Raw genomic sequence first — 24,229 nt, 5'->3', positions numbered from 1 at the left:
CAGGCTCAGTGGCCATGGCTCACGGGCCCAGCCGCTCCGCGGCATGCGGGATCCTCCCGGACCAGGGCACAAACCCGTGTCCCCTGCATCAGCAGGCAGACCCCCAACCACTGTGCCACCAGGGAAGCCCCCGATTGCTGGTTTTGATATATTTATGTGTGGATGGTTTCCTACCTTTATGTTTGCTTTTACTGTTGAGCTTTCCGATTAGTAATTTTCTTGTTTCTAGTTGTCGCTTTTTCTGTTCCGTCTAGAGAAGTTCCTTTAGCATTTGTTGTAAAGCTGGTTTGGTGGTGCTGAATTCTCGTAGCTTTTCATTGTCAAATCTGAATGAGAGCCTTGCTGAGAAGAGTACTCTTGGTTGCAGGTTTTTCCCTTTCATCACTGTAAATATATTGTGCCTCTCCCTTCTGGCCTGCAGAGTTTCTCCTGAAAAATCAGTTGAAAACCTTATGGGGATTCCCTTGTATTTTATTTGTTAGTTTTCCCTTTTTACTTCTAATATTTTCTCTGCCTTTAATTTTTGGCAGTTTGATTAATATGTGTCTCGGTTTGTTCCTCCTTGGGTTTATCCTGTATGGGACTCTGCGCTTCCTGGACTTGGGTGACTGTTTTCTTTCCCATGTTAGGGAAAGTTTCAGGTATTATCTCTTCAAATATTTTCTCAGGTCCTTTCTTTCTCTCTTCTCCTTCTGCGGCCCCTATAATGTGAATGTTGGTGTTTTTAATGTTGTCCCAGAGGTCTCTGAAACATTCTTTTTTCTGTTCCACGGCGGTGCTTTACACCATTCTGTCTTCCAGCTCACTTATCCGTTCTTCTTCCTCATTGTTCAACTCTGTTGTTTAAATCTCTTGGCTCTTTCTTAAACCTTTCTTGTATCTTCTTGGTCTGTGCCACCATTCTTTTTCCGAGATCTTGTATCATCTTTACTGTCACTACTATGAATTCTTTTCCTGTCTCCACTTCACTTAGTCGTTCTTCTGGTGTTTTATCTCCTTCCTTTGTCTGGAACGTATTTGCCTGCTGTCTCATTTTGTGTAACTCTGTGTTTGCAGTCCCACAGGCTGCCCACTGGTGGGTGGAGCTGGGTTGTAGCTGGATTGTAGTTCCTCTTGGTGTGTGCCACCTTGTGGGTGCAGCTGGTCTAAGAGGCTTGTGCAGGCTTCCTGGTGGGAGGGACTGGTGTCTGCCCACTGGTGGGTGGAGCTGGGTTGTCCCTCTGGTGGGTAGGGCATGTCAAGTGTTGTGTTTAGAGGTGGCTGTGGACTCAGGAAGACCTGAAACAGTCTGTCTGCAGATAGGTGGGGCTGTATTCCCACCCTGTTTGTTTTTTGGCCTGAGGAACTCCAGTACTATATCCTAAGGGCTGTTGGGTGGGGTCAGGTCTTGGCTTCAAAATGGTGGCCTCCAGGACAGCTCATGCCAATGAGTGCTCCCCAGTACCTCTGCCACCAGTGTCCTTGTCCCCACAGTCAGCCACAGGTGCCCCCTCCCTTCCCAGGAGACCCTCCAAGACCAGCAGGTAGGTCTGGCCCAGGCTCCTATGAAGTCACCTCTTTTTCCCTTGGGTCCTGGTGTGCATGAGACCTTGTGCGCGCCCTCCAAGAGTGGCGTTTCTGTTTCCCTCAGTCCTGTGGAGTTCCTGTGATCAAGCCCCACTGGCCTTCAAAGCCAAATACTCTGGCCTCTCCTCCTCTTGATGCAGACCCCCAGACTGGGGAGCCTGACATGGGGTTCAGAACTCTCACTCCTGTGGGAGAACCTCTGTGATATAATTATTTTCCATTTTCTGTGTCACCCACCCAGCGGATATGGGATTTGATTGTATCATGAACGTGCCCCTCCTGCTGTCTCGCTGTGGCTTCTTCTTTGTCTTTGGAAGTAGTATATCTTTACTGGTAGGTTCTGGCCCTTTTTTGTTGATGGTTTTTCAGCAGTTAGTTGTGTTTTTGATGTTTTCATGAGAGAAGGTGAGCTCTGGTCTTACTACTTCTCCATCTTGTTACGAAACCAAAAAGCTCTTGATTTTTAAACTCACCATTCAGGTAGGCCGTTATGATTTCTTTCTCTGCCTATGTGAGAAAAAGTGTGCTTCCACAGCAAAGAAATGTGGCATTTAGACACTGTTTATTGTTTATATTCTTTTAAAGCTCAGGGCCAACTCTTTTAACAGTACCTTTGTACAGTCAGTGAATTTGTGCCCTTTGGTTTCTGGAATGCCAGCTGAGTTGAGCCATTAGTAGACTCAGAGGTAGATTAGTTTACTACAGATTGCTCATCCTATGAGGTGTTACATTTCGCATTATTATGTGGAGATATATGGTACAGAAATAGTTTTAAAGGGAACATGTCAGCCCATACCTGAACAATGACTGGCTCAAATTATTTTGTCACGTTACTTTAAATTAAATACTGTACAGATGGACACTCTTGTGCTGGTAGGCGTGGTCAGAGGGAGATAGCGCAAGGGGAGCCAGAACTTGAAGCACTGGTGGGAACTGGGTTAGGAAGGCAGGCGTATAAGTGTTCGTTTCAGTATTTTGCAGAGGACTGCAGCCCTGCAGGATAGAGTCACTTGAGCGATGATTCAAGGCATTCAGTAGTGGGTCTAGATGTTGGCGCTGGGGGCAAGGTGTTGATCAAGGTAAGTGCCCCAGTTGTCTCAACAAAGGACTGACTTTTGAACGTGAGGCAGTGACATTTCGTAAGTTTCTTTTGCGTATTTTCTGCTCAGGGGCAAGAACTATTTAACTGAGAAGTGGTTTGATTTGATCCTGACTGGAGCAAGGACGAGGCTTAACTCTGATGAAAGGTGCCGATTTGAAGATACCAAGTGTTGCACAGATGAGTGAGGGTAAAAGGCGTGGGAAGAAGAAAGGAGTTAACATTGGTAGCCAGACCCACTGCAGTGACGGTCCACAAATGCCTGCAGAAATTATTTCACTCTTGAGGGTCAGCATAAACTTACTCCGCTCTGGCATAATAAGAAATACATAAATACTTTGATCTATGTCCCAGGTTGCTGGCATACCGCTTCCAAAGCCCTTGGAATCTCAGGAGTGGTAAGAGTGCTTCTGTACCCCCGCCCGGCAGCTTCAGGACGGGGCTGTTGGCCGGAGTAGCCAAGCACGTGATCAGAGGGTGGAGAGATCCCCGTGATCTGGGGAGGAGAGAGGGCCTGGAGACTGAGCTAGCCAGTCTGATTTAATCAGTCATGCCCATGTGATGAAGCCTCCCTAAAAGCCACTGAACGAGGGGCTTGGACAGCTTCCAGGTTGGTGAACACATCTAGGTGCTGGGAGGGTGGTGTATCCATGCCCCCCTCACGCCTTGCCCGACGCATCCCTTCTGTTGGGCTGTTTCCCCAGTTGTATCCTTCATAGTAAACTGGTGACCGCAAGTGAAGTCATCAGTTTTTGATTTTGTTGTTGTTGTTTTTTTTTTTACTGAAAAGAAAGTCAAACTTATTTAATGAAAAACTAGAAATAATAAAAATTAGCAAATACACACACACAAAATATACACACACAGCAGCACTGTGTTTTGACTCACGTAGGGGAAAAGCAGTGGTCCAAGACCTCTCAACATGGCTTGTCAGTTAAAGAAAAAAATACCCAAACACACACACACGCATGCGCGCACAAAAAGCAACAGAAAACAAGAACCCAGTATTTTTCAGCAGTACACTCAATCTACAGCCAACACAAATTCAGAATTATTTTACAATGCTTCCTTCCTTAATACAAAAGATGCCCATCTTGGGTGTGTATATATATATATATTTTTTTCAGTGGTTTACTGTTGACTTATTTTTAAATATATTAGTGTTACTACATGCGACTGTTTCCTGTATTTAAGAGCCTTTCCTTTTATTTACCTTCATGTGCCCAAAGCTTCCGGTTGGTAGGCAGACAGGTAAATTGTTTTCCTGAGTTCTGTGAGTTATCCTGGTGAATTGTCGAAGCTGAGGAGGGAGTCTAGGAGCCTCCAGATTCATAGCCAGTCAGTCACAAGGCCAGGTCGCAGCCTGGGAGGTGCAGCTGGCACCTGGAGCGGGGATGTCTTGTTGGACTGAACCTGTGGATTCTGACGATGACCCCAGACAGTCTGTCAGAAGTTAAGTGAATTGTAGGACGCCCACTTGGTGTCCAGAGAGGTGGAGAGTTGGTGGGTGAGAGAGAAGCCCACATGTGTGGTGTCAGAAGTGTTGTGAGTAAAATTAGCCCATCTATATCACGTAGGGTACACACGTCTGTGTAGGTGCTGCTTTGCCACAGTCAGTTCATAAACTCCGAACTTACCTACGTGCTGTATCTGCGGGCCCCGTTCTTCTTTCCGTGCCCCTGTAATCCCTGAATAGCACGTTGACTTTCCCGTCTTCTCGCGCGCTCTCGTGTGATCTGTGCAGCTGGCCACGCTTGGCTTTTCTCTAACAGTGTGCTTGTGTACCTCCTGTCCCCTTGGACAGCCTCTCTGACTGCAAGGTTTGTCTCTGTGGATCCCCGTCCACCAGGCCATCCTGGGCCCTGGCCCTTCCTGCTCTGATCAGGTCCACTGCCACTCACAGCTGGGGACAGAGGTGGCAGAGGTCATCCTGTGGATGGTGTCAGTACTGGGCAGTTACACTCTAACGAGATGAGAGGGAAGCAGTGTGGCACGTTTGTCATGGCTTATCACCAGCATGATTCTTAACATATGTTTTTATTTTTCATACAAGTACCAAGCATAGTGCCTGGCAAACTGAAGGGATCACAAAATGTTTGTTGAATTGAAAGGCTCATAACAGCGGTCATAAATCTGTTACCAGAAAGATGAGAATGCATCAGTGAATAAAGACTCAGATGGTCTTCACTTTTTAGTCCGTGCAGATCTCTAAAGGAATGCAGTGGTGCTCAAGTGAAAATTTTATGTGACTTTATCCTTTTTAGTGCTCCCAGTGGCCTACTCTACTGTGGGTAAAAATCCAGAAACACTTCACAGGAACACTTAAGTATTTTGGTGTTGAGTAAAAAAGGTTTTAAAAAGGCAGAACATCTTATATTTGACTTGTTACTTGCGTATATTCTTAGAAATGGAGATTGTGCAGATTGTCTAATTTATACTGAGTAATGTTAGATTTCCTGTTTTTCAGAGGTGTAGGCGTAAGAATGACAGACCCAGTGTATCTGAGCCCCTCATTTGACAACGTACTGCCTAGCTACTTATTTTTACAAGTAAGTATTTGTAAAAGCAAAATACTTAGTGACACTGAAATATACTTCAGCGAATTATTTGAAATCTAAGGGTTTGTTTTTTTCGCTTCTATTAACTTTTTTTTTTTGCAGTGTATTTATGTTTTCTGATCTACCTTTGGTTAAGTAGTAAGGAAAAGCTTAGTAAGCACTTTCTCTTTTTCTCAAGTGATGAACTACCTTTTCTCCCTTCATTTGCCCAGCGGTGCTTATCGTAGGATAATAAGCACAGTACATAGGGTGAGAAGGCGTGCGCAGGGCGCTGCCGCGACCCCGGCTCACCCTTAGGAAAGGAAAGGCTCCGCCGTGTGAGACGGCGGGGTCTGTGTCATTTCTTTCGGGCACCAGTTCTGAGCTTTAGTTTGAGAGCTTCTTCCTGAATGTGCTTTCCTTCCTCTTTCCTACCCTCAAGTTTAATAAATATGGTTGTACTTTTCTTATTATAAAATGTCTGTAACTGCTGTTAAAAAAAACCAAAACTACTTAGTTTAGCTTATTGTAATGATTGCTTTCCATTTCCACTATTAACCCCTAAATAAAGCATGCATTTGCTATACATGTAACTGTTCCATGTGTAAGTCTGAGTGAGATTCACATGGTTTACTACTAGCAGATTTTGGTCAGATGGTTATCAATTGCTGTGATTTAACAAGTAATTTGTTTTCCATTGTCCAGTTTATGATGTACTTTCATGTACATTAGCTCATATGATTTGTTACAGTCTGCTTGTTAGGTGGCGTTTTTATTATTTTATTATTATTACCAACGTAACATGAAGATACTGAAGGCCGAATCTGGTCAGGTTCTTGAATAAGGTCGCACAATTGGTGGGTAGTAGCATCTGTACCCAAACTTAAGCGTAGATGACATTTGCTTTCTACTCTGCTTAGTGTGTAACCAAAAGTCATTTTACAAACCCAGAGATTAATTCTGGGGTGAACAAATAGAGAAACAGATTTACGTTTGTCATCTGATTCTACATTAGTGATGATGTAAACCGTTAGGATGCATAACCTAATATAAAGTCATACACGGTTACGTAGAATCTTCTTCAGTAGTTTCTGCCAGCCTTTTTTATTACTTTCTATTTAATTTTTATTTAAAAATTTTTTTTAGAGAAACAGTTCCCAAGAGTGCTCTTTTTTTTTTTTAATTTATTTATTTTATTTATTATTTATCTTTGGCTGTGTCGGGTCTTCCTCGCTGCATGCGGGCTTTCTCTAGTTGCGGCGAGCAGGGGGCTACTGTTCGTTGCGGTGCCCGGGCTTCTCACTGCGGTGGCTTCTCTTGTTGAGGAGCATGGGCTCTAGGCACGCGGGCTTCAGTAGTTGTGGCTTGCGGGCTCAGTAGTTGTGGCTCGCGGGCTCTAGAGCACAGGCTCCGTAGTTGTGGTGCACGGGCTTAGCTGCTCTGTGGCATGTGGGATTTTCCCGGACCAGGGCTCAAACCTGTGTCCCCTACATTGACAGGCAGATTCTTAACCACTGCGCCACTAGGGCAGTCCTGCCAGCCTTTTAAAAAGTGTGGTGTTGTGCTGGGCTCTTTGAATGTATCATCACAAGCCTGCACTGGCTGTAACTGAAGAACACTGATACCAGTTCTTGAATGATGTTCAGCAACCTCTTGTGAAGATGAGGTAGTTCATAGGGTGATTGGCTGAATACCTTGTAAGCCCCAGAGTTAGGCAACTAATACTTTGTCCATTCTGTGTGATTATTGAAGGTACTTTACAGAGAGGTAGAATTATATACTTGGGAAAATCCCTGGTGAAATTTGTGGGGTTTTTTTTTTTTTTTTTGATGCCTCTTGCCTTGCCTTTCTCTGTAAACCATTATCCCCAAATCTGTACTGTTACTTGTTTGCAACAGCTAATGTGGGAGCTTCACATTGTGGGTTCCTTCTTGAGGAGAGGAGGTTGTAAAGGGCTGGTGATAATTGATTATTTCTCATGTAGCATTGAAGTTACACAAGGATGTACTTTATAAAGTTAATTGGAGTGTCGCACACAATCATTAAAATTACGAATGTGCAGTATTATTTGGTTTTTCAAAACCACAAAGGAAACTTTTGATTTTTCTGACCACAATCCACAGAACTGCAGAAACGCCTTTGACGTCTTTCACAATTGACATGATTGACAGTGAAAGGTTTAATACTTAAATATTTACAACAGCTGTTTTCAGTTATATTCTAGTTGCATTCTAGGTTATCTGGAATCAAAAATGGTGCTCCAAAGTTGATCTTTTCATTGCCTGGTTTCTTGGAAATAATTGATTTAAAAGCCAGATGAGGTTGGATAATCTGAGAGCTTTAATACGTGCTGCTGCCTGGACTCTACCACATGAATGGGCTTTAGTTGGTCTGGCTGGGGTGGGGCCTGGGTCAGGATGGTGAAAAGCTCTCCCAGGTGGTTCTGGTTTGCAGCTAAGGTTGAGAATGGCTGTAGCGGTAGCAAGGGTGCACAGCTAGCTGCACGTTAGAAGCACCTGGGGAGATCTTAAAAACACTGATGTCTGGCCCTATTGCCAGAAATTCTGATTTAACTATTCTAGATGACTGCACATTAAAATCAACAAAAGACAGAACTCACCAGGTGATTTTGTCGTGCAGCCAGGATTGAGAAATACTGTAGAGAAAGGTAGTAGATGAAATCGTTTTAGGGAAACTTGGTCATCATTTAAATATTTAATGAGGCCTCTTCACTGGGACTATTTCATGCTTTCAACTGATTGCATACCAGAAGGTTCTTAACGTATTACGTTGGATTGGAAATTTCTGTCATCTTTGGCCATTACATTAACGTTATCTTTGTTAGGGGTGAAGCATCACTATCATCTCTAGATGGAGAATCACTGAACATTCAGTGGCCACATACGTGTTTTAGTGTCTTTATATTAGAGTTCAGTTTTTAATGTGTCGTGTCTTTACGTCCTCTGATTCTGAAACTTAAAATGATCTCGAGTCACTGATAACAAATTAATTCTTTTTTCCTTATAGAATTTGCCATCTGCTGTAGTAAGTCATGTTCTGGATCCTCAGCCCGGAGAGAAGATTCTAGATTTGTGTGCGGCCCCCGGAGGCAAAACAACACACATTGCAGCGCTTATGCATGATCAGGTGAGGCCGTCTTCGCGCAGAGCTGCTCTTGATATACTGTGCGTCTCAGTGATGGAGGTGGGAGTATGTGTGACCTACGGAACATGGTGCAGACATTCATAATCTGGTCGATTTCGATTCACCCAAAGAGGAGGCCGCTCAGTGATGTTATTCATCACATATTAAGTTCAGTAGACCATTGTCATTTGTGAAGACTATCTCAAGACCTTCTTGAATCCCAGATTTGCCTAATACATTTATGGAATAGAATTTTTCCCTCAAATGATTAAGTCTAAATGAAACACTTAAGAGATCTTTTCATGTTCTTAATTACAGGACTTGACACTTTTTAAACTATTCAAATAAATTCTACCACTGAAAGTTAACTTGGCAGCCCGTTATTAAAGTGTCCAAATATATATTGTTGATACATATGCAAATATAAAGATGATAATAAATATATTGGCTTGGCCAAAATGTTCGTTCGGGTTTCTCCATAAGATGTTTTTGGCCAACAGAATACATGCACACATACTGAACGTCTATATGTGTCTGTGTTCTTCTTGCCTTGGGGTTCATAAAAAGCATGATTTGACTTAATTAGTAAAGCCTGCTTCATTGTCACAAAAGAGAAGTCTGTCCTTGGATAACTTTAGCTCAAATGTTACTGCTTTTCCTATGTATGCATATTTGCCGATGTGTTTTCTTGCATCGTGCGCTAGTTTTATCTGTGTTCAGAGCTGTGTGGCCTTGTAACCACTCTGTGCTTCAACTGAGATTCTTCAGCTTGAGGAGGATACGGCCAGTTGATGCTATCTTTCCCGTTTGTTTCAAATTCTGTAAAACCAAATGGTTCCTAAAATGTTTGCACATGCTAGTAGCTTCACCTACAGTATCTTTCTTGATCTAGAGTCAGATTTTAATTGATGGACTGATTAAAAAAATATTGATTTATTCTTACTGTGTGCCAAGTACTGGCGTACAGCAGTAAACCATAGTGACCACAGTTTCCTTCTTCATGGAGCTTACATTCCAGTAAAAGGACACAGATGAGAAACAAATGAGTGAGTAAAAGATAAGGCATATATAGCTGTGGGAGGGGTATGGGATTGGGAATACTGGGGAAGGGAGAGTGAGTGTGCAGTTTGAAGTGGGTGGCGAGGGAGAAGCCCACTGGGAAGGTGGCATTTAAGGAAGACTTACAGGTGGGAAGAATGTACCAGCGAGAGGAGACGTAAGTGCGAACGCTCAGGCTGGATGCTGCCCGACTTGCTGGGGAAACCGGGGTCAGGGTCGGGGACCGTGGTAGTTTTGTGGCGTAGACTAAGTGAGGAGCAGGGTGGGGGTGGGGGAAGAGATCAGAGAGCGGGGGGCCGGGGCATGGGCGGAGCAGCTTCGCAGGCTCTTCCGGGACTTCACGTCCGCTCCAGTGATGGGACGTCCTTGGAAGTTTGGGGCAGAAGAGCGACATAAGCTTGCGTGCTCCTTACCTTGGCTGCAGCGTTGCAGACAGGCTGCAAGAGGGCAGCGGCGGAAGCAGAGAGACTGCTTAGGAGACAGCAGTTCAGGGGCGTCATGGAGGTGGTAAGAAGTTGGTCGGATTCTGGGTGTGTTTCGAAGCTGGGGCTGTTAGGAGCTGTTGGTGGATTGGACGTGGGTTGTGAAAATGAGAGGCCAGTGCAGTGTGACTCCTTAGGTGTTTGGCCAGAGGACCTGGAAGGATGGAGCAGTCGGGTCGGGAGGGGCACATTTTGCAGGGAGAGATCAGCCATTTAGTTTGGGTTATACTGCAATGAGGTCCCATTAGACAGCCAGGAGGTGGCGTGGAGCAGGCAATGGGGTAGTTGAGTCCAGGGTGCAGGAGAGAGGTCGGGACTGGAAATGGAGGTCTGGAAGTCGTCAACACGTGGATAAAACATGCGAGGCCGTGAGGCTGTTGCGGGCGGGAGAAGTAGGGGAGGCTGGAAGACGAGCCTTGGGGCTGCGGTGCGCCGACGCTCGGGGCTCGGGGAACCAGGAGGAACGGCCACCGATGCGGCAGGACCACAGAGGCCCATGATGCCCTGGGCGCCGCGCCAGGAAGGGGTCGAAAGGGGACGGGGCGAGCAGCTGAGTGAAACGTCCCGGCGGGACCAGTGAGGTGAGGCCCGAGAACCCCCTCCCCGTGGACTCAGCACCTCGTGGGTGATGGCGGTGAGTGGAAACACCTGCTTGGATGGAAAATGAGAGGAAGCGAAGAAAGTGAATCAGGACAACTCCTTTGCCGGGGGCAGGGCACGTTTGTACCGGAGGGCAGAGAAATGGGGCAGCGCTTGGAGGGTGGACTCAGGGAGTCCTTTTTTTAAGATGAGGGAAGTAGCAGTGCATGCTGATGGAGAAGAGCGATTAGAAGGGGAAATTGGTTATCCCCCAGGGAACGGGAAAATGGCTGGAACAGGATCTTGGGGTAGGTGAAATGGTACAGGATTTGATGCACAGCGGCTTTAGATGGTGGCGTGAGACGGTTTATCCGTGGAAGTAGGAGGTAAGGCCGAGGATATGGGCAGAGGTGTTGGTAGACTGGTAAACGTGGTGGGAGACTGGGAGTTGGCTTCTGTTGTTCCAGTTTTCCATGAAAAGGAAGCAGGGTCTTCAGAGGGGAATGGGGATGGGGAGGGGGAAGGGCAAGGCAGGGCGTCAGGGGTTTGAGAAGACAGGAAGTGTGATCTAGGATAAGGAGTGAGAATGGCCTATGGATGCGTCATGAGAATTCAGTTGTGTCCCAGGGCCCCATGAGTACAGCAGTCATGGATTTAGAGTGAGATGAGTTGGGCTAGTGATGTGCTCTTTGGCTGCGTTCGGGGCATAGACAGGAAGTTGGTGAAGGCCTGGGTTTAATCACAGCTGAGCTTTTGTCCCTTGGATATGCGAGAAACAGACGCACGTGAGTTGAGGATGTATATAAGGGAGTGTATGTAACGTGCCGTAGAATCTCAGCCGGGTGAAGAGCAGAGCAAGGACACAAGAATAGTGAGGGCCGTGTATCCGTTGTCACTTTTCTAATTTAGCTCAGATTTATACAGCAGTAAAAATGCTTATGTGCCTAGGAAACTCAGCGGTTTTCTTCCTAGTACTAATTTATAGATAAGAAACAATTACCTACTGAGGGTAAGACTTTCTGGCATGGAAACCTCCATGAGGCTGACTTAGCAAAAGCTTTTCTGCTCCAGCTAATTTGCCTGATAAAAGATACAGTATTTCCCACTCTCGCAAGTGCCAGATGTTGGACTTTTATCTGGTGATACATTTTCTGATCTATATTTGATGATGCTTAGGACTGTCAAGGGATTTACAAGCAATCTTGCACAGAAAATAGTTGGAAATTGTACTGTGTCAAGGATGAAATTGTAACTTTTCCCTTTCATTAGTGCAGATAACTTTAATTGTCCGAAGACTTCTGATGAAAATTGTCATTTCTTACACATTCATATTTGACACTATTAGAATTTCTGAAACATTCACAATATCACAAATGGGGATAAAAATATATAAATATAAAATTTTATATTTTCAGTAAATACGCTGAAGGCCTAAACCTGTCATCTCTGCACTATAAATGTGTGTGTAAAATCCATACACTGTCTGTATGCTCTTCGCATATACATAGACACTTGGCAGTAGCACTAATATAACCTCAATGAGCAGCCTTCAATCTAAGAGCTCCAATAGAAAAAGGTATTTGTCGTTTAAATATCGTGGAATTGATATCCGTGGTTCATTAGAGGAGATACACTTGCCTATTGACTTACACTGCTCTTTGTTGAAAAAGAATTTAAGGTGGTAAACAGTAAAAAAAAAAAAAAAAACAACTCTTTAGGGAAAAAATGCATTAAATACCACCAGTGTGTAAAATGAACACAAAACAGAAGGGTTCATTTTATGGAATTGTGGTATTTAATGCAAATCATTTTTCAGTTTTCCTGAAAGCTCAAATGTAAAGATTATATGCTTTGAGGAAGTGATAATTATCCCCCTCGCTTACGGTATGATATTTATTGTGTTTGCTTAAAAGTATATTCACTCAGAGGTATTTTCTGCTCTCCAGTAAGAAGTCTTTCCAAAGAGAGGCTGGATATTAGAGGTGTGTGCATTCTCTGCTGGTTTTATAACGCTGTGTGAAAACAACCACACAGCCTCGGTGGCACTGCATCACCTCTGGAGTCTAGGATTCAGTTGATGGCCGCCAGCCTGACTGTGGCACCTGGTCCCTGTGGGTTGGCCGGAGTTTCTCATGGCCTTGGATGGGCTCACTCACTTGGGTTAGGCTCAGGTTGGCTCAGCTGAGGCCACTGGAATGTCTTGCCTCTGGTCCCTGCATCTCTTGCCCTCCTGTGGGACTAGGGCACTAGCACAGCAGAGCGCAGTAGCTGAGGGTCAGCAGTGGCAGAGGACAAAGCAGAGCAAGGCCAGCGTTCTGCATCTCTCCTTGCATCACTCCTACTGTCATCCCATCAGCCAGTGCAAACCAGGTGGCCGAGCCCGACTCGGACCGGCCGGGTGTTGCAAGGTCAATGGCAGAGGGTGGGGATACATGGAGACTTGAAGAATTGGGGCCATTTAGGCAATCTCGCAGCGGGCCAGCACCCAGGAACCTGAACAGAAATATTTGAGCCAGAATTGAACCCCAGATTTTGTTAATACTTTCAGTTTGTCATTGTTGTTGATTTTTGTTTGTTTGTTTGTTTGTAGTTAAGCAGAATTTTGTATAAGTGAGGCTTCCAGTCTTGTACTTTTGTAAGAGCAGCCTTCGGCCAGTGCAGTTTCTCCTTCACTGTAGTTACAGTGGAACCTTATTCTGGTGGTTTTTGCCTACTTTTCCAGTTCAGCTCACTTGAAATGGGTTCCCTGTCCGTCGAGGTATTAACTGGAACTATGCCGGCCGCTAAACCTGGTGTCACATTCAAGAACATAATCAGCAAATCTTCAGTATTGTAGTCTGTGCAGTCAATGCGTACGTCACAGCAAGGAGGAACAAAAGTACACTGAAACGTTTACATCACCATCTCTGCAGAACATTTCATAGTATGTTTTAAAATACCACGTGACTATCACAACTCATTCACAAAACTGTAGCCTCTTTATTGACTTTGACTTAATCGAAGTGTTCCCATGTAAAATTATTTTTGAACTACTACCAGTGCAGAACATTTGCTGTGATATACAGGCTTCTGTTTTTGTCCTTAGTTGTCAGAATTCACATGAATTTTGTTACATGTATGTATCTCAGAAAGTATTGGGATGAGGATTGATTTTACAAGTAACATTCATCTGTATCTCAGAGGACCAGAAGGCAAATGTCTCAGAACGTTAGTTGATGCTCTTCCAGAGGTGAGCAAACCACATCAAATTGGCGATTTTTTAATATTTATCTCAAATGGGTATTTTAAAGTTTCTTTAGAAGATTGCAAACATTGCTTTTGCTTTTGAATTTTGCGGATTAAAAGTAGATGGGCATTATAAGAAAATTATCTGTCAAGGTTGTGTTCTTTAAAAGGTAAGACTTAAGTATTGGATGTAAATTTGATATTCATTTGGATGATGACTTCAGCTTTAAAACTGGGGATAGGAGGAAAGTGGGGAAGACTATAATTGTTGTCTCTTTTTCTCATTATTAATAACTTTCATGACTGCTTTGGATTTTCACTTTTTTATGTGTTTGTTTTGTTTTTTTAGGGAGAAGTGATAGCACTGGATAAAATATCCAACAAAGTAGAAAAAATAAAGCAGAATGCATTATTATTAGGGCTAAATTCCATCAGGGCATTTTGCTTCGATGGAACAAAGGCCCTTAAACTTGATATGGTTAAGGACACAGATGGTGAGTTAAATTTTATCTTTTCAAGGCTTTTATAATTGGCATTTACAAACAGATTGTCAGATTTTGCTACCTATGTTCTAGCCCCTAAATATCCATAGGGCCTTGGCATGGATCTAAGGTATTTTGCCGTAATAGATGTCTTTTTGCTTTTCATCTTATCTTTGAATATCAAGTTTTTAATACAGAATCAAACCTCCAAGACTTGGTCAAACTCTTTGTTCTTAACCTATTTGTTTTATTTTATTTTATTTTTTTATTGAAGTATAGTTGATTTACAGTGTTCTGTTAATTTCTGCTGTACAACAAAGTGATTCAATTATACATGTATGTACATTTTTAAAAAATATTCTTTTCCATTATGGTTTACCACAGGATACTGAATATAGTTCTTTGTGCTATACAGTAGGATCATGTTGTTTATCCATTCTATATAAAAGCTTACATCTACTAACTCCAATTTCCCACTCCATCCCTCCCCCAGCCCCACCCCTTTGGCAACCACAAGTCTGTTCTCCATGTCCGTGAGTCTGTTTTGTAGATAGGTTCATTTGTGTCATATTTTAGATTCCACATTTAAGTGATATTATATGGTATTTGCTTTCTGACTTATTTCACTTAGTATGATAATCTCTAGTTGCATCCATGTTGCTGCAAATGGCATTGTTTCATTCTTTTTCTATGGCTGAATAGTATTCCATTGTATATATGTACCACATCTTCTTTATCCATTCCTCTGTCAGTGGACATTTAGGTTGTTTCCATGTGTTGGCTATTGTGAATAGTGCTGCTAGGAACATAGGGGTGCATGTATCTCTTTGGATTAGAGTTTTCTCTGGATATATGCCCAGGGGTGGGATTGCTGGATCATATGGTGGCTCTATTTTTAGGTTTCTGAGGAATCTCCATACTGTTCTCCACAGTGGCTGTACCAATTTACATTTCTGCCAACTGTGTAGGAGGGTTCCTTTTTCTCCATATCCTCTCCAGCATTTGTTATTTGTAGAGGTTTTAATGATGGCCATTCTGACCGGTGTGAGGTGGTATCTCATTGTAGTTTTGATTTGCATTTCTCTAATAGTTTAGCAGTGTTGAACATCTTTTCATATGCCTACTGTTCATTTGTATTTCCTCTTTGAAGAAATGTCTATTTAGGTCTTCTGCCATTTTTTGATTGGGTTGTTTGTTTTCTTTTTGTTGTTGAGTTGTTTGAGCTGTTTGTATATTTTTGAAATTAAACCCTTGTTGGTTGCATCATTTGCAAACATTTTCTCCCATTCTGTAGGTTGTCTTTTCGTTTTGTTGATTGATTGTTTCCTTTGCTGTGCAAAAGCTTGTAAGTTTGATTAAGTCCCATTTGTTTATTTTTGTTTTTATTTCTGTCACCTTGGGAGACTGACCAAAGAAAACATTGGTATGACTTACGTCAGAGAATGTTTTGCCTATGATCTTTTCTAGGAGTTTTATGGTGTCATGTCTTATGTTTAAGTCTTTAAGCCATTTTGAGTTTATTTTTTGAGTATGATGTGGGGGAGTGTTCTAACTTCACTGATTTACATGTGGCTGTCTAACTTTCCCAGCGCCACTTGTTGAAGAGACTGTCTTTTTCCCATTGTATATTCTTGCCTCATGTGTCAAAGCTGTGTGATTGACCGTAGGTAGTTGTGTGGGTTTATTTCTGGGCTCTCTGTTCTGTTACATTGATCCATATGTCTGTTTTTTGTGCCCTGTCACGAACCCGTGTCCCCTGCATCGGCAGGCGGACTCTCAACCAGTGCGCCACCAGGGAAGCCCAGTACGGCCATTGTAACAATATTAAATCTCATCCAAGAGAGCATGGGATATCTTTCCATTTCTTTGAATCATCTTCAGTTTCCTTTTTTAATGTTTTATAGTTCTCAGTGTATAAGTCTTTCACCTCCTTGGTCAGGTTTATTTAGTATTTTATTTTTGGGGGTGTGATTTTGAAAGATATTGGTTTTTTGTTTGTTTTTACATTCCCTTTCTGCTATTTCATTATTAGTGTAAAGAAATACAACTGATTTCTGTATGTTAATCTTTTATCCTGCTAACTTCCTGAATTTGTTTATCAGTTCTAGTAGTTTTTGTGTGGAGTTTTTAGGGTTTTCTGTGTATAGAATCACGTCATTTGCATATAATGACAGTTTTATCTCTTCCGTTCTAATTTGGATACCTTTTATTTCTTTTTCTTGTCTGATTGCTGTGGCTAAGACTTCCAATACTATGTTGAACAGAAGTGGTGAGAGTGGGCATCCTTGTCTTGTTCCAGATTTTAGTGGGAAGACTGTCAGCTTTTCACTGTTGAGTATTATATTAGCTGTGGATTTGTCATAAATAGCTTTTATTATGTTGAGATATGTTCTCTCTGTACCCACTTTGGTAAGAGTTTTTATCATGAATGCGTATTGAATTTTGTTAGATGCTTTTTCTGCATGTATTGAAATGATCATGTGGTTTTTGTTTTTTCTGTTGTTGATGTAGTGTATCACATTGATTTGCATATGTTGGACCATCCTTGTGAACTTGGGATGAATCCCACTTGGTCGTGGTGTATGATCTTTTTTATGTGTTGTTGGATTCAGTTTGGTAATATATTGTTGAGAATTTTTGCACCTATATTCATCAAAGATATTGGCCTGTAATTTTCTTTTTTAGTGGTTTTCATATCAGGGTGATGGTGGCTTCACAGAATGTCTTTGGGAGTGTTCCCTCCTCTGCAATTTTTTGGAAGAGTTGGAGAAGGATCGGTAAGAGTTCTTCTTTGTATGTTTGGTAGAATTCACCTATGAAGCCATCTGGTCCCGGACTTTTGTGTGTAGGCAGTTTTAAAATTACAGATTCTATTGATATTTCACTTCTAGTGATCAGTCTGTTCAAATTATCTATTTCTTGATTCAGTTTTGGTGGACTTAATGTTTCTAGAAAGTTGTCCATTTCTTCTAGGTTGTTGAATTTGTTGGCATATAATTGTTCATAGTATTCCCTTATGTTTTTTTGTATTTCTATAGTGTTGGTTGTTATGTCTCCTTTTTCATTTCTTATTTAGTTTATTTGGGTTCTCTCTCCTTTCTTCTTGGTGAGCCTGGCCAGAGGTTTGTCAATCTTGTTTATTGCCCTTTCAAAGAACCAGCTCTTGGTTTTATTGATTTTTTTTTTTCTATTGTTTTTAATCTCTATTTTATTTATTTCTCCTCTGATCTTTATTTATACCTTCCTAATGCTGACTTTAGGTTTTGTTTGTTCTTCTTCTTCTAATTCTTTTAAGTGTTAACCTATTTGTTTTAGTTTCATATTACAGCTCAGAAAGCTGAGATTTGAGACAAACCTTTCAGTTTTATGATTCTTCATTTTTCTTGAGGAATTGGGGATATAGAGCCAGAAGGGAAAAACTGGCACATATCTTGTTTTGGAATAAAATAATACAGTAGTTAAATTGCTCTATTTCTCTCTCTTTGTGTCTATTTCGATTTGGTTTCATAAATTATTCAAGAAACTTGCATATTTTAATGAAGTAATTAGCATTAGTTTCTCTAGAATGTTCATTGATTAAAGATGCTATTTGATTCATGATGACTTCTTAAAAAATTAATTTACTTATTTTTAAATTTTCTTTTATATTGGAGTATATTTGGTTTTTTTTGCGGTACGCAGGCCTCTCACTGTTGTGGCCTCTCCCATTGCGGAGCACAGGCTCGGACACACAGGCTCAGCGGCCATGGCTCACGGGCCCAGCCGCTCCGCGACATGTGGGATCTTCCCGGACCGGGGCACGAACCTGTGTCCCCCGCATCGGCAGGCGGACTCCCAACCAATGCGCCACCATGGAAGTCCTGGAGTATATTTGATTTACAATGTTGTGTTAGTTTCAGGTGTACAGCAAAGTGATTTGGTTATACATACACATGTATTTATTCTTTTCCAGGATTCATGATGACTTTTAAAATGCCTGCTACATCAGTAGTAATGTGAAAATCCACATACCTTTAAGAAATTATTTTGTAACTTCTGCCTAATATGTAGTAAGTCACATGTGATTAAGAAGCCAAAACAAATGACGCACATAGAATACTTGCCAGAAAAACAGGGACTATCCTGAAGAAGAGTGGGAGCAGGTCGGATTGAATTGCCTAATTACATGACAACAGTGTGTCATGGTCAGTGGCTTGTCAGCCATAAAGTGTCAGCCAGGGGTTTGCAGGAGTTTATATCAGTGTGTAGGCTAGGGGGCTGTACCAGAGAGACCCAAAATACAGTGACTTAGAAAAGATAGAAGCGTTTTTTGGTTTTCTTGTTTATTTTTGTCTCACTGAAAAGTTAGAGGTGGACATCCAATGCTGGGAGCTTCATCTCTGGGTCCAAGACAGCTGTTCCAGTTTTTATCCCAGGGGGTAGAGAAAGGGACTGGGAGATGCACAAGACCTGGAAGTGGGGTGCATATCCCGCTGGCCACAACTTAGTCGTTTGATCAACTTAGCTGCACAGGGGGCTGGAAGACATAGTCTTCAGCTGTGTTGCCATGTGCCCAGTTCACACCATTTCTATAGAAGAAGAGGATAATTGTTATTGAAGAACAAATAGCAGTCTGCCAAAAGCTTTGTACTATTAAAAGTGGAGATGGGGCTTCCCTGGTGGCGCAGTGGTTGAGAGTCCGCCTGCTGATGCAGGGGACGCGGGTTCGTGCCCTGGTCCGGGAGGATCCCACATGCCGTGGAGCAGCTGTGCCCATGAGCCGTGGCCACTGAGCCTGCGCGTCCAGAGCCTGTGCTCCGCAGTGGGAGAGGATGCAACAGTGAGAGGCCCGTGTACCACAAAAACAAAAACAAAACAAAACAAAACAAGAAAAGTGGAGATGGTGACTGTTTCCATTTTTTTCTTTTATTCATCGGTAAAATTTTTCTTCCCCCTTTAAAGTAAGTGAAAGAGCTTGAAAGCCTCTGAGTGGGTAAGTGAGGTGCGTAGTATAAGGTGCAAGGAGTGACCCAGCAACTGTATGCTAGCATCATGCTATGTGGTAGTTTCCTACACGGTTTGTTCTGGTTACGTTCTGCTGTTATCCACGTCGTGTCACCACTTAGTGATGAAAGCCACAGTAATCATTTCATTATTCTTCTTCACAGTTCTGGGGGCTGACCAGCCTCGCAGATAGATGGTTCTCACTTGCAGTATCTCGTGCAGTTGCGGTCATGTGGTAGTGGAGGGAGGTGTCATCTTGAAGGTGCTCTCTTTCACATACACGTCGGGAGGATGATGGTGGCTCTCAGCTGGGACCTCTCCACGTGTCCTGGATACTCTGAGCGTGTCGGTTGGGTGGGTTTCAAGGGCGAATGTTGGAATAGCCCCAGGCAGCAGCCACGTCCCCATTTTATGACCTATTCCAGAAGTCACTTAGCATCGATTCTGCTGTGGCGCAGAATAAAGGAGAAGGAATATTACATCCCACCTCTTGTGTCACTGTGGTGAGTGTCAGTATCAGATTTTAAGCATGTATGGAATGGGCGATATTGTGGCAGCCATCTTTGGGAAGTATAATTGCTTTCACAGTCGTAAACTGTTTTTATTTAAAAAAAAATTTATTTATTTGGCTGCGCCGGGTCTTTAGTTGCGGTACGCAGGATCTTTAGTTGCGGTGTGTGGGATCTTTGGTTGTGGCATGCGGGATCTTAGTTGCGACATGCGGGATCTAGTTCCCTGACCAGGGTTCAAACGCAGGCCCCCTGCCTTGGAAGCATGGAGTCTTAACTGCTGGACCACTGGGGAAGTCCCAGATTATTTTTATTTTTAGTCAGACATTTTTATATGCATAATGGATTGTTAGCTGAACACAGGAAGGATAAGGAATACTGACTTGAAAATGCAAGAGTGTAAAAGTAGTAATGATTCTGCAAATTTACATCAAGGTGATTTTCACCAGTTCTATAGATTGCAGTAAATATGATTAAAATTCTTATATAGCATTCTAAGGTGATTTCAGTACTACAGAAAATCTAAAAAGAGAGAACAGAATGAGCTGTATGTTCAGTTGGGCTATTATTTATTAGGAATAGAGGTTATCCACATCTGTAATGTTTTAGTTACTTATAAGGGGCGGCCTGAATCCAGTCTTGTCCCTCAGAAGGAAACAAATTGTTTTCTAGTACCTAATGTAAGTATTCCAAACATCAGTCCTTGGCAGTTTTTGTTTATTTTTGATGCTGAGGCAAACGTTTGTAATATTTAATGTTTTTGAAAAATTACTCTTTTTCTTTCGTAATTTTAAATTATGTCAACCTATATCATTTGTTAAATGGGAGAAAAAAAATTTTTTTTCTTCATATTCAAGGATGAGTAATGTTCTAGTGTATGGATAATACCACATTTTATTTATTCATTCATCAGTTGATGGACATTTGGGTTCTTTCCCTTTTTTGTCTGTTATGAATAATGTTGCTATGAACATTTGTGTGTAAGTTTTTGTGTGTTTTATCTCTTGAGTATATACCTAGAATTGGGATTGCTGGATCATATGGTAACCCTATGTTTAACCTTTAACAGAATTGTCAGACTGTAAAGCAGTTTGCAGCATTTTTCATTCCACTAGCAATGTACTGAGGGTTCATATTTCTCCATATCCTCACCAGCACTTAATATCTGTCTCTTTGATTATTGCTATCTTGGTAAGTGTGAAGTGGAATCTCATTGTGGTTTTCATTTTTATTTACTAGGAGCAGATTTCCCAGATGGCTAATAAGTTAATCATCTTTTCATGCGTTTATTGACCATTTTACATCTACTTGTCCATTCAGATCCTTTGCCCATATTTTAATTGGGTTGTGTTTTTATTACCAGGTTGTAAGTGTTCTTTATATATTCTAGCTATAAGTCCCTTATTAGATATATAATTTACACATAGTTTATACCATCTTGTCAGTTGTCCATTTACTTTTCTGATGATGTCATTTGAAGCACAGAGGTTTTCAAGGATGTCCATTTTATCCATTTTATCTTTTATTGCTTATACTTTTGGTGTCAGATTCTAAGGGTTTTGTAGAATGACCTCTTACGTATAGATGTAGAATTCGTTTTGAATTAATTTTTGTATATGGTGTGAGAAAAGAGTCCAACTTTATTCTTTTTCATGAAGATATCCAGTTGCCCCAGCATGATTTGTTGAAAAGACTATTTTGCTCCATGGAATTGTCTTGGTACACTTTTCGAAAATCAGTTGACTGGCAATGTAAGGGTTCATTTCTGGACTCTCAGTTCTCTTGCATTGATTGATATTTCTGTCCTTAAGCTGATAACACTGCCTTAATTACAATAGATTTGTAGTAAATTTTCATTTGCAAATAGAGATAGGTCAGTTTTTTCTTTGCTAACCTGGATGCCTTTTGTTTCATTTTGTTGCCTAATTGCCCTTGCTAGAACCTCAGTACAGTGTTGAATAGAAGTGGTAACAGAGAACATCCATGTCTGATGTTCCTGATTAGTCTTTTTTCAAGTGGCTTAGAACTGTAGGTTTGTCATAGATCACCTTTATCAGGTTGAGAAATTAACGACTATTTCTAGTTTGTTGGATATTTTGGATCATGAAATGGTGTTGGATTTTGCCAAGTGCTTCTTCTGTCTTACTCAGATGATCATGTGGTTTTTGACCTTTATTCAGTTAATTTTCAGACTTGGAATCCACCTTGCATTCCTGAGGTAAATGCCGCTTGGTCATAGTGTATAATGCTTTTCATCTATTGGTGGATTACACTTGCTTGGATTTTATTGAGGATATTTGTTCCATATTTGTAAGAGATACTGGTCTGTGGTTTTCATTCTTGTGATATCTTTGTTGGGTTTTGGTTTCAGAGTAAGACTGGTCTCATAGACTGAGTTGGAAATTGTTCTTTTCTCTTATGTTTCTGAAAGAATTTGTGAAGACTTGGTATTATTTAAAAGTTTGGTGGATTCATCAGTGAAGTCAGCTGGGCCTGGGGTTTCTTTTGTGGGATTTAAAAAAGTTACTAATTCAGTCTCTTTACTTACTATAGGTTTATTCAGATTTTCTCTTCTTGTATCAATTTTGATAGTTGGTATCTTTCTAGTAACTTGTCCATTTCATTTATCTATACAGTTTATAGTATTCCTTTATAATCACTTTTCTTTCTGTAAGATCAGGAGCAATATCCCCCGTTAATTACTGATTTTACTATTTTGAGTCTTCTCTCTTGGTCAGTCTAATTAAAGTTTTGTCAATGTTGTTGATTTTTTTCAAAGAACCAATTTTCAGCTTTGTTGATTCTTGTTTTTCTTTACTCTGTTTCATTAATTTCTGCTCGAATTTTTTTACTTAAAATTTTCAATTTTATGTTGGACTGTAGTTGATTTACAATGTTGTATTAGTTTCAGGTGTACCACAGAGTGATTCAGTTACACATGTATGTATATCTGTTCTTTTCAAATTCTCTTCCCATTTAGGTTATTACAGAATATTGAGCAGAGTTCCCAGTGCTATACAGTAGGACCTTGTTGATTATCTATTTTAAATATAGTCGTGTGTATATGTCAATCCCAATCTCCCAATTTATCCGTCCCCCAACCTTTCCCCTTTGGTAACAGTAAGTTTGTTTTCGAAGTCTGTGAGTCTGTTTTGTAAATAACTTCATTTGTATCATTTTTTTTTAGATTCCGCATATAAGTGATATCATATATTTGTCTTTCTCTGTCTGATGTACCTCACTTAGTTTGATAATATTCAGGTCCATCCATGTTGCTGCAAATGGCATTATTTCTTTATTTTTAATGGCTGAGTAATAGTCCATTGTATATATGTACCACATCTTCTTTTTTCCTTAATTTAAAGAAAAAATTTATTGAAGATCTGAAAAACAATTTCTAAAAGATTGACTTTTCCAGAAAACTGTAGCTACACAATGCATTGTATCTATCATGTTAAAACCTGCATTAGACACAAATACAAAAGCCGTGAAACAAGCCACCATTCTTCAACAATCTGAGCAAAGATAAAATGCCTAAGGAACAACATGGATGACTTGCAAAGGATGGGCTCTTTACTTTAAGCACCATAAAAAAAAGGGGGGGAGCACAAATAGATGAGTGTTTTCAGTTATATACACTGAATTGAACCTTTGGCACTAGGAATCAGGGCATTTTGTCATATAGCATTAACACATTATAAAAGTGTGTGGTGGCAAAGGAACCACCAGCAATCAAATGCAGCTTTGTCAACTAAGCAGTAAAATACAGTCTGTCTTTCTGTTGTCCATCATTGAATACACTGGTAGCAACTTTGAAATGAAAGAAAAGAAAAAAGCTGTAATTCCTTTCATTTTCTCTGTTTAAATATCAAACAGAAAACAAACATCAGTTCTGTTATACACTAACATTTCCAAAGTACCTCGTTTGTATGAGAGAAGGACTAAGAAACAAAAATGCGTTTACAGACGTCCAGACGTGAGTATAAGCGCCTCACACAGCTTTCTGATGAAACTCAGGAGGAGCCACTTGGTTAATCGCTGGCACTAAACAGAGTTGCAGAGTTCTTTGCCAGGTGTTCTAGGAAATCATGAAGATAATTCGGTAATAAAGCAAGGCTCTTCTCATCCAGAGGTGTATGGGCCAACATTGCTCCAATTTGTACAGATAATCACAGTAGATGTGGCGCTCCATGCATGTGGGACATGGGCGTCATCAGGGTGATCTGCGAGGATTTCAGCATACTGTGGTCTCTCATGTTTGCAGAGCAGCTGAGTGCCCAACATTACATTGAAGTATTCCTTTATCCCTGCCACAGCTTCATTAACGCATACTCCTTGTTATCTGTGTTTCCTTGAGATTTCTTGGAATTTGCATAATCCGCTAGAATGGAATCCACATTCTTCTTGGCAGGAAGATAAAGAGCTGTTTTTGTTTTTTTTACATCTTTATTGGAGTATAATCGCTTTACAATGGTGTGTTAGTTTCTGCTGTATAACAAAGTGAATCAGTTATACACATACATATGTTCCCATATCTCTTCCCTCTTGCGTCTCCCTCCCTCCC

At 41.3% G+C, this 24,229-nt stretch overlaps 1 protein-coding gene and 1 pseudogene across 5 annotated transcripts in view; one reads left to right on the top strand and one right to left on the bottom strand.

Annotated features, from left to right (window-relative positions):
• Nucleotides 1-24,229, top strand: part of NSUN6 (NOP2/Sun RNA methyltransferase 6) — an 80,362-nt gene that overhangs the window by 27,061 nt on the left and 29,072 nt on the right. For all 5 annotated transcript variants that reach the window (XM_024750065.1, XM_024750066.1, XM_024750063.1 and 2 more), the window contains exons 6-8: nt 5,133-5,214; nt 8,230-8,349; nt 14,041-14,185. In XM_024750065.1, the coding sequence (XP_024605833.1) occupies nt 5,133-5,214; nt 8,230-8,349; nt 14,041-14,185 (347 nt within the window). The remainder of the gene's footprint in view (nt 1-5,132; nt 5,215-8,229; nt 8,350-14,040; nt 14,186-24,229) is intronic.
• The window catches only part of LOC112402876 (mortality factor 4-like protein 1), a 1,660-nt pseudogene continuing 1,087 nt past the window's right edge, over nt 23,657-24,229 (bottom strand).

This window comes from Neophocaena asiaeorientalis, unplaced genomic scaffold, assembly GCF_003031525.2.
Source record: "Neophocaena asiaeorientalis asiaeorientalis breed wild unplaced genomic scaffold, Neophocaena_asiaeorientalis_V1.1 scaffold4, whole genome shotgun sequence".
In the NCBI taxonomy this organism is placed as follows: Eukaryota; Metazoa; Chordata; class Mammalia; order Artiodactyla; family Phocoenidae; genus Neophocaena; species Neophocaena asiaeorientalis.
Note: the sequence above shows the minus strand (reverse complement) of the source record. Positions and strands in the feature narration are given on the sequence as shown.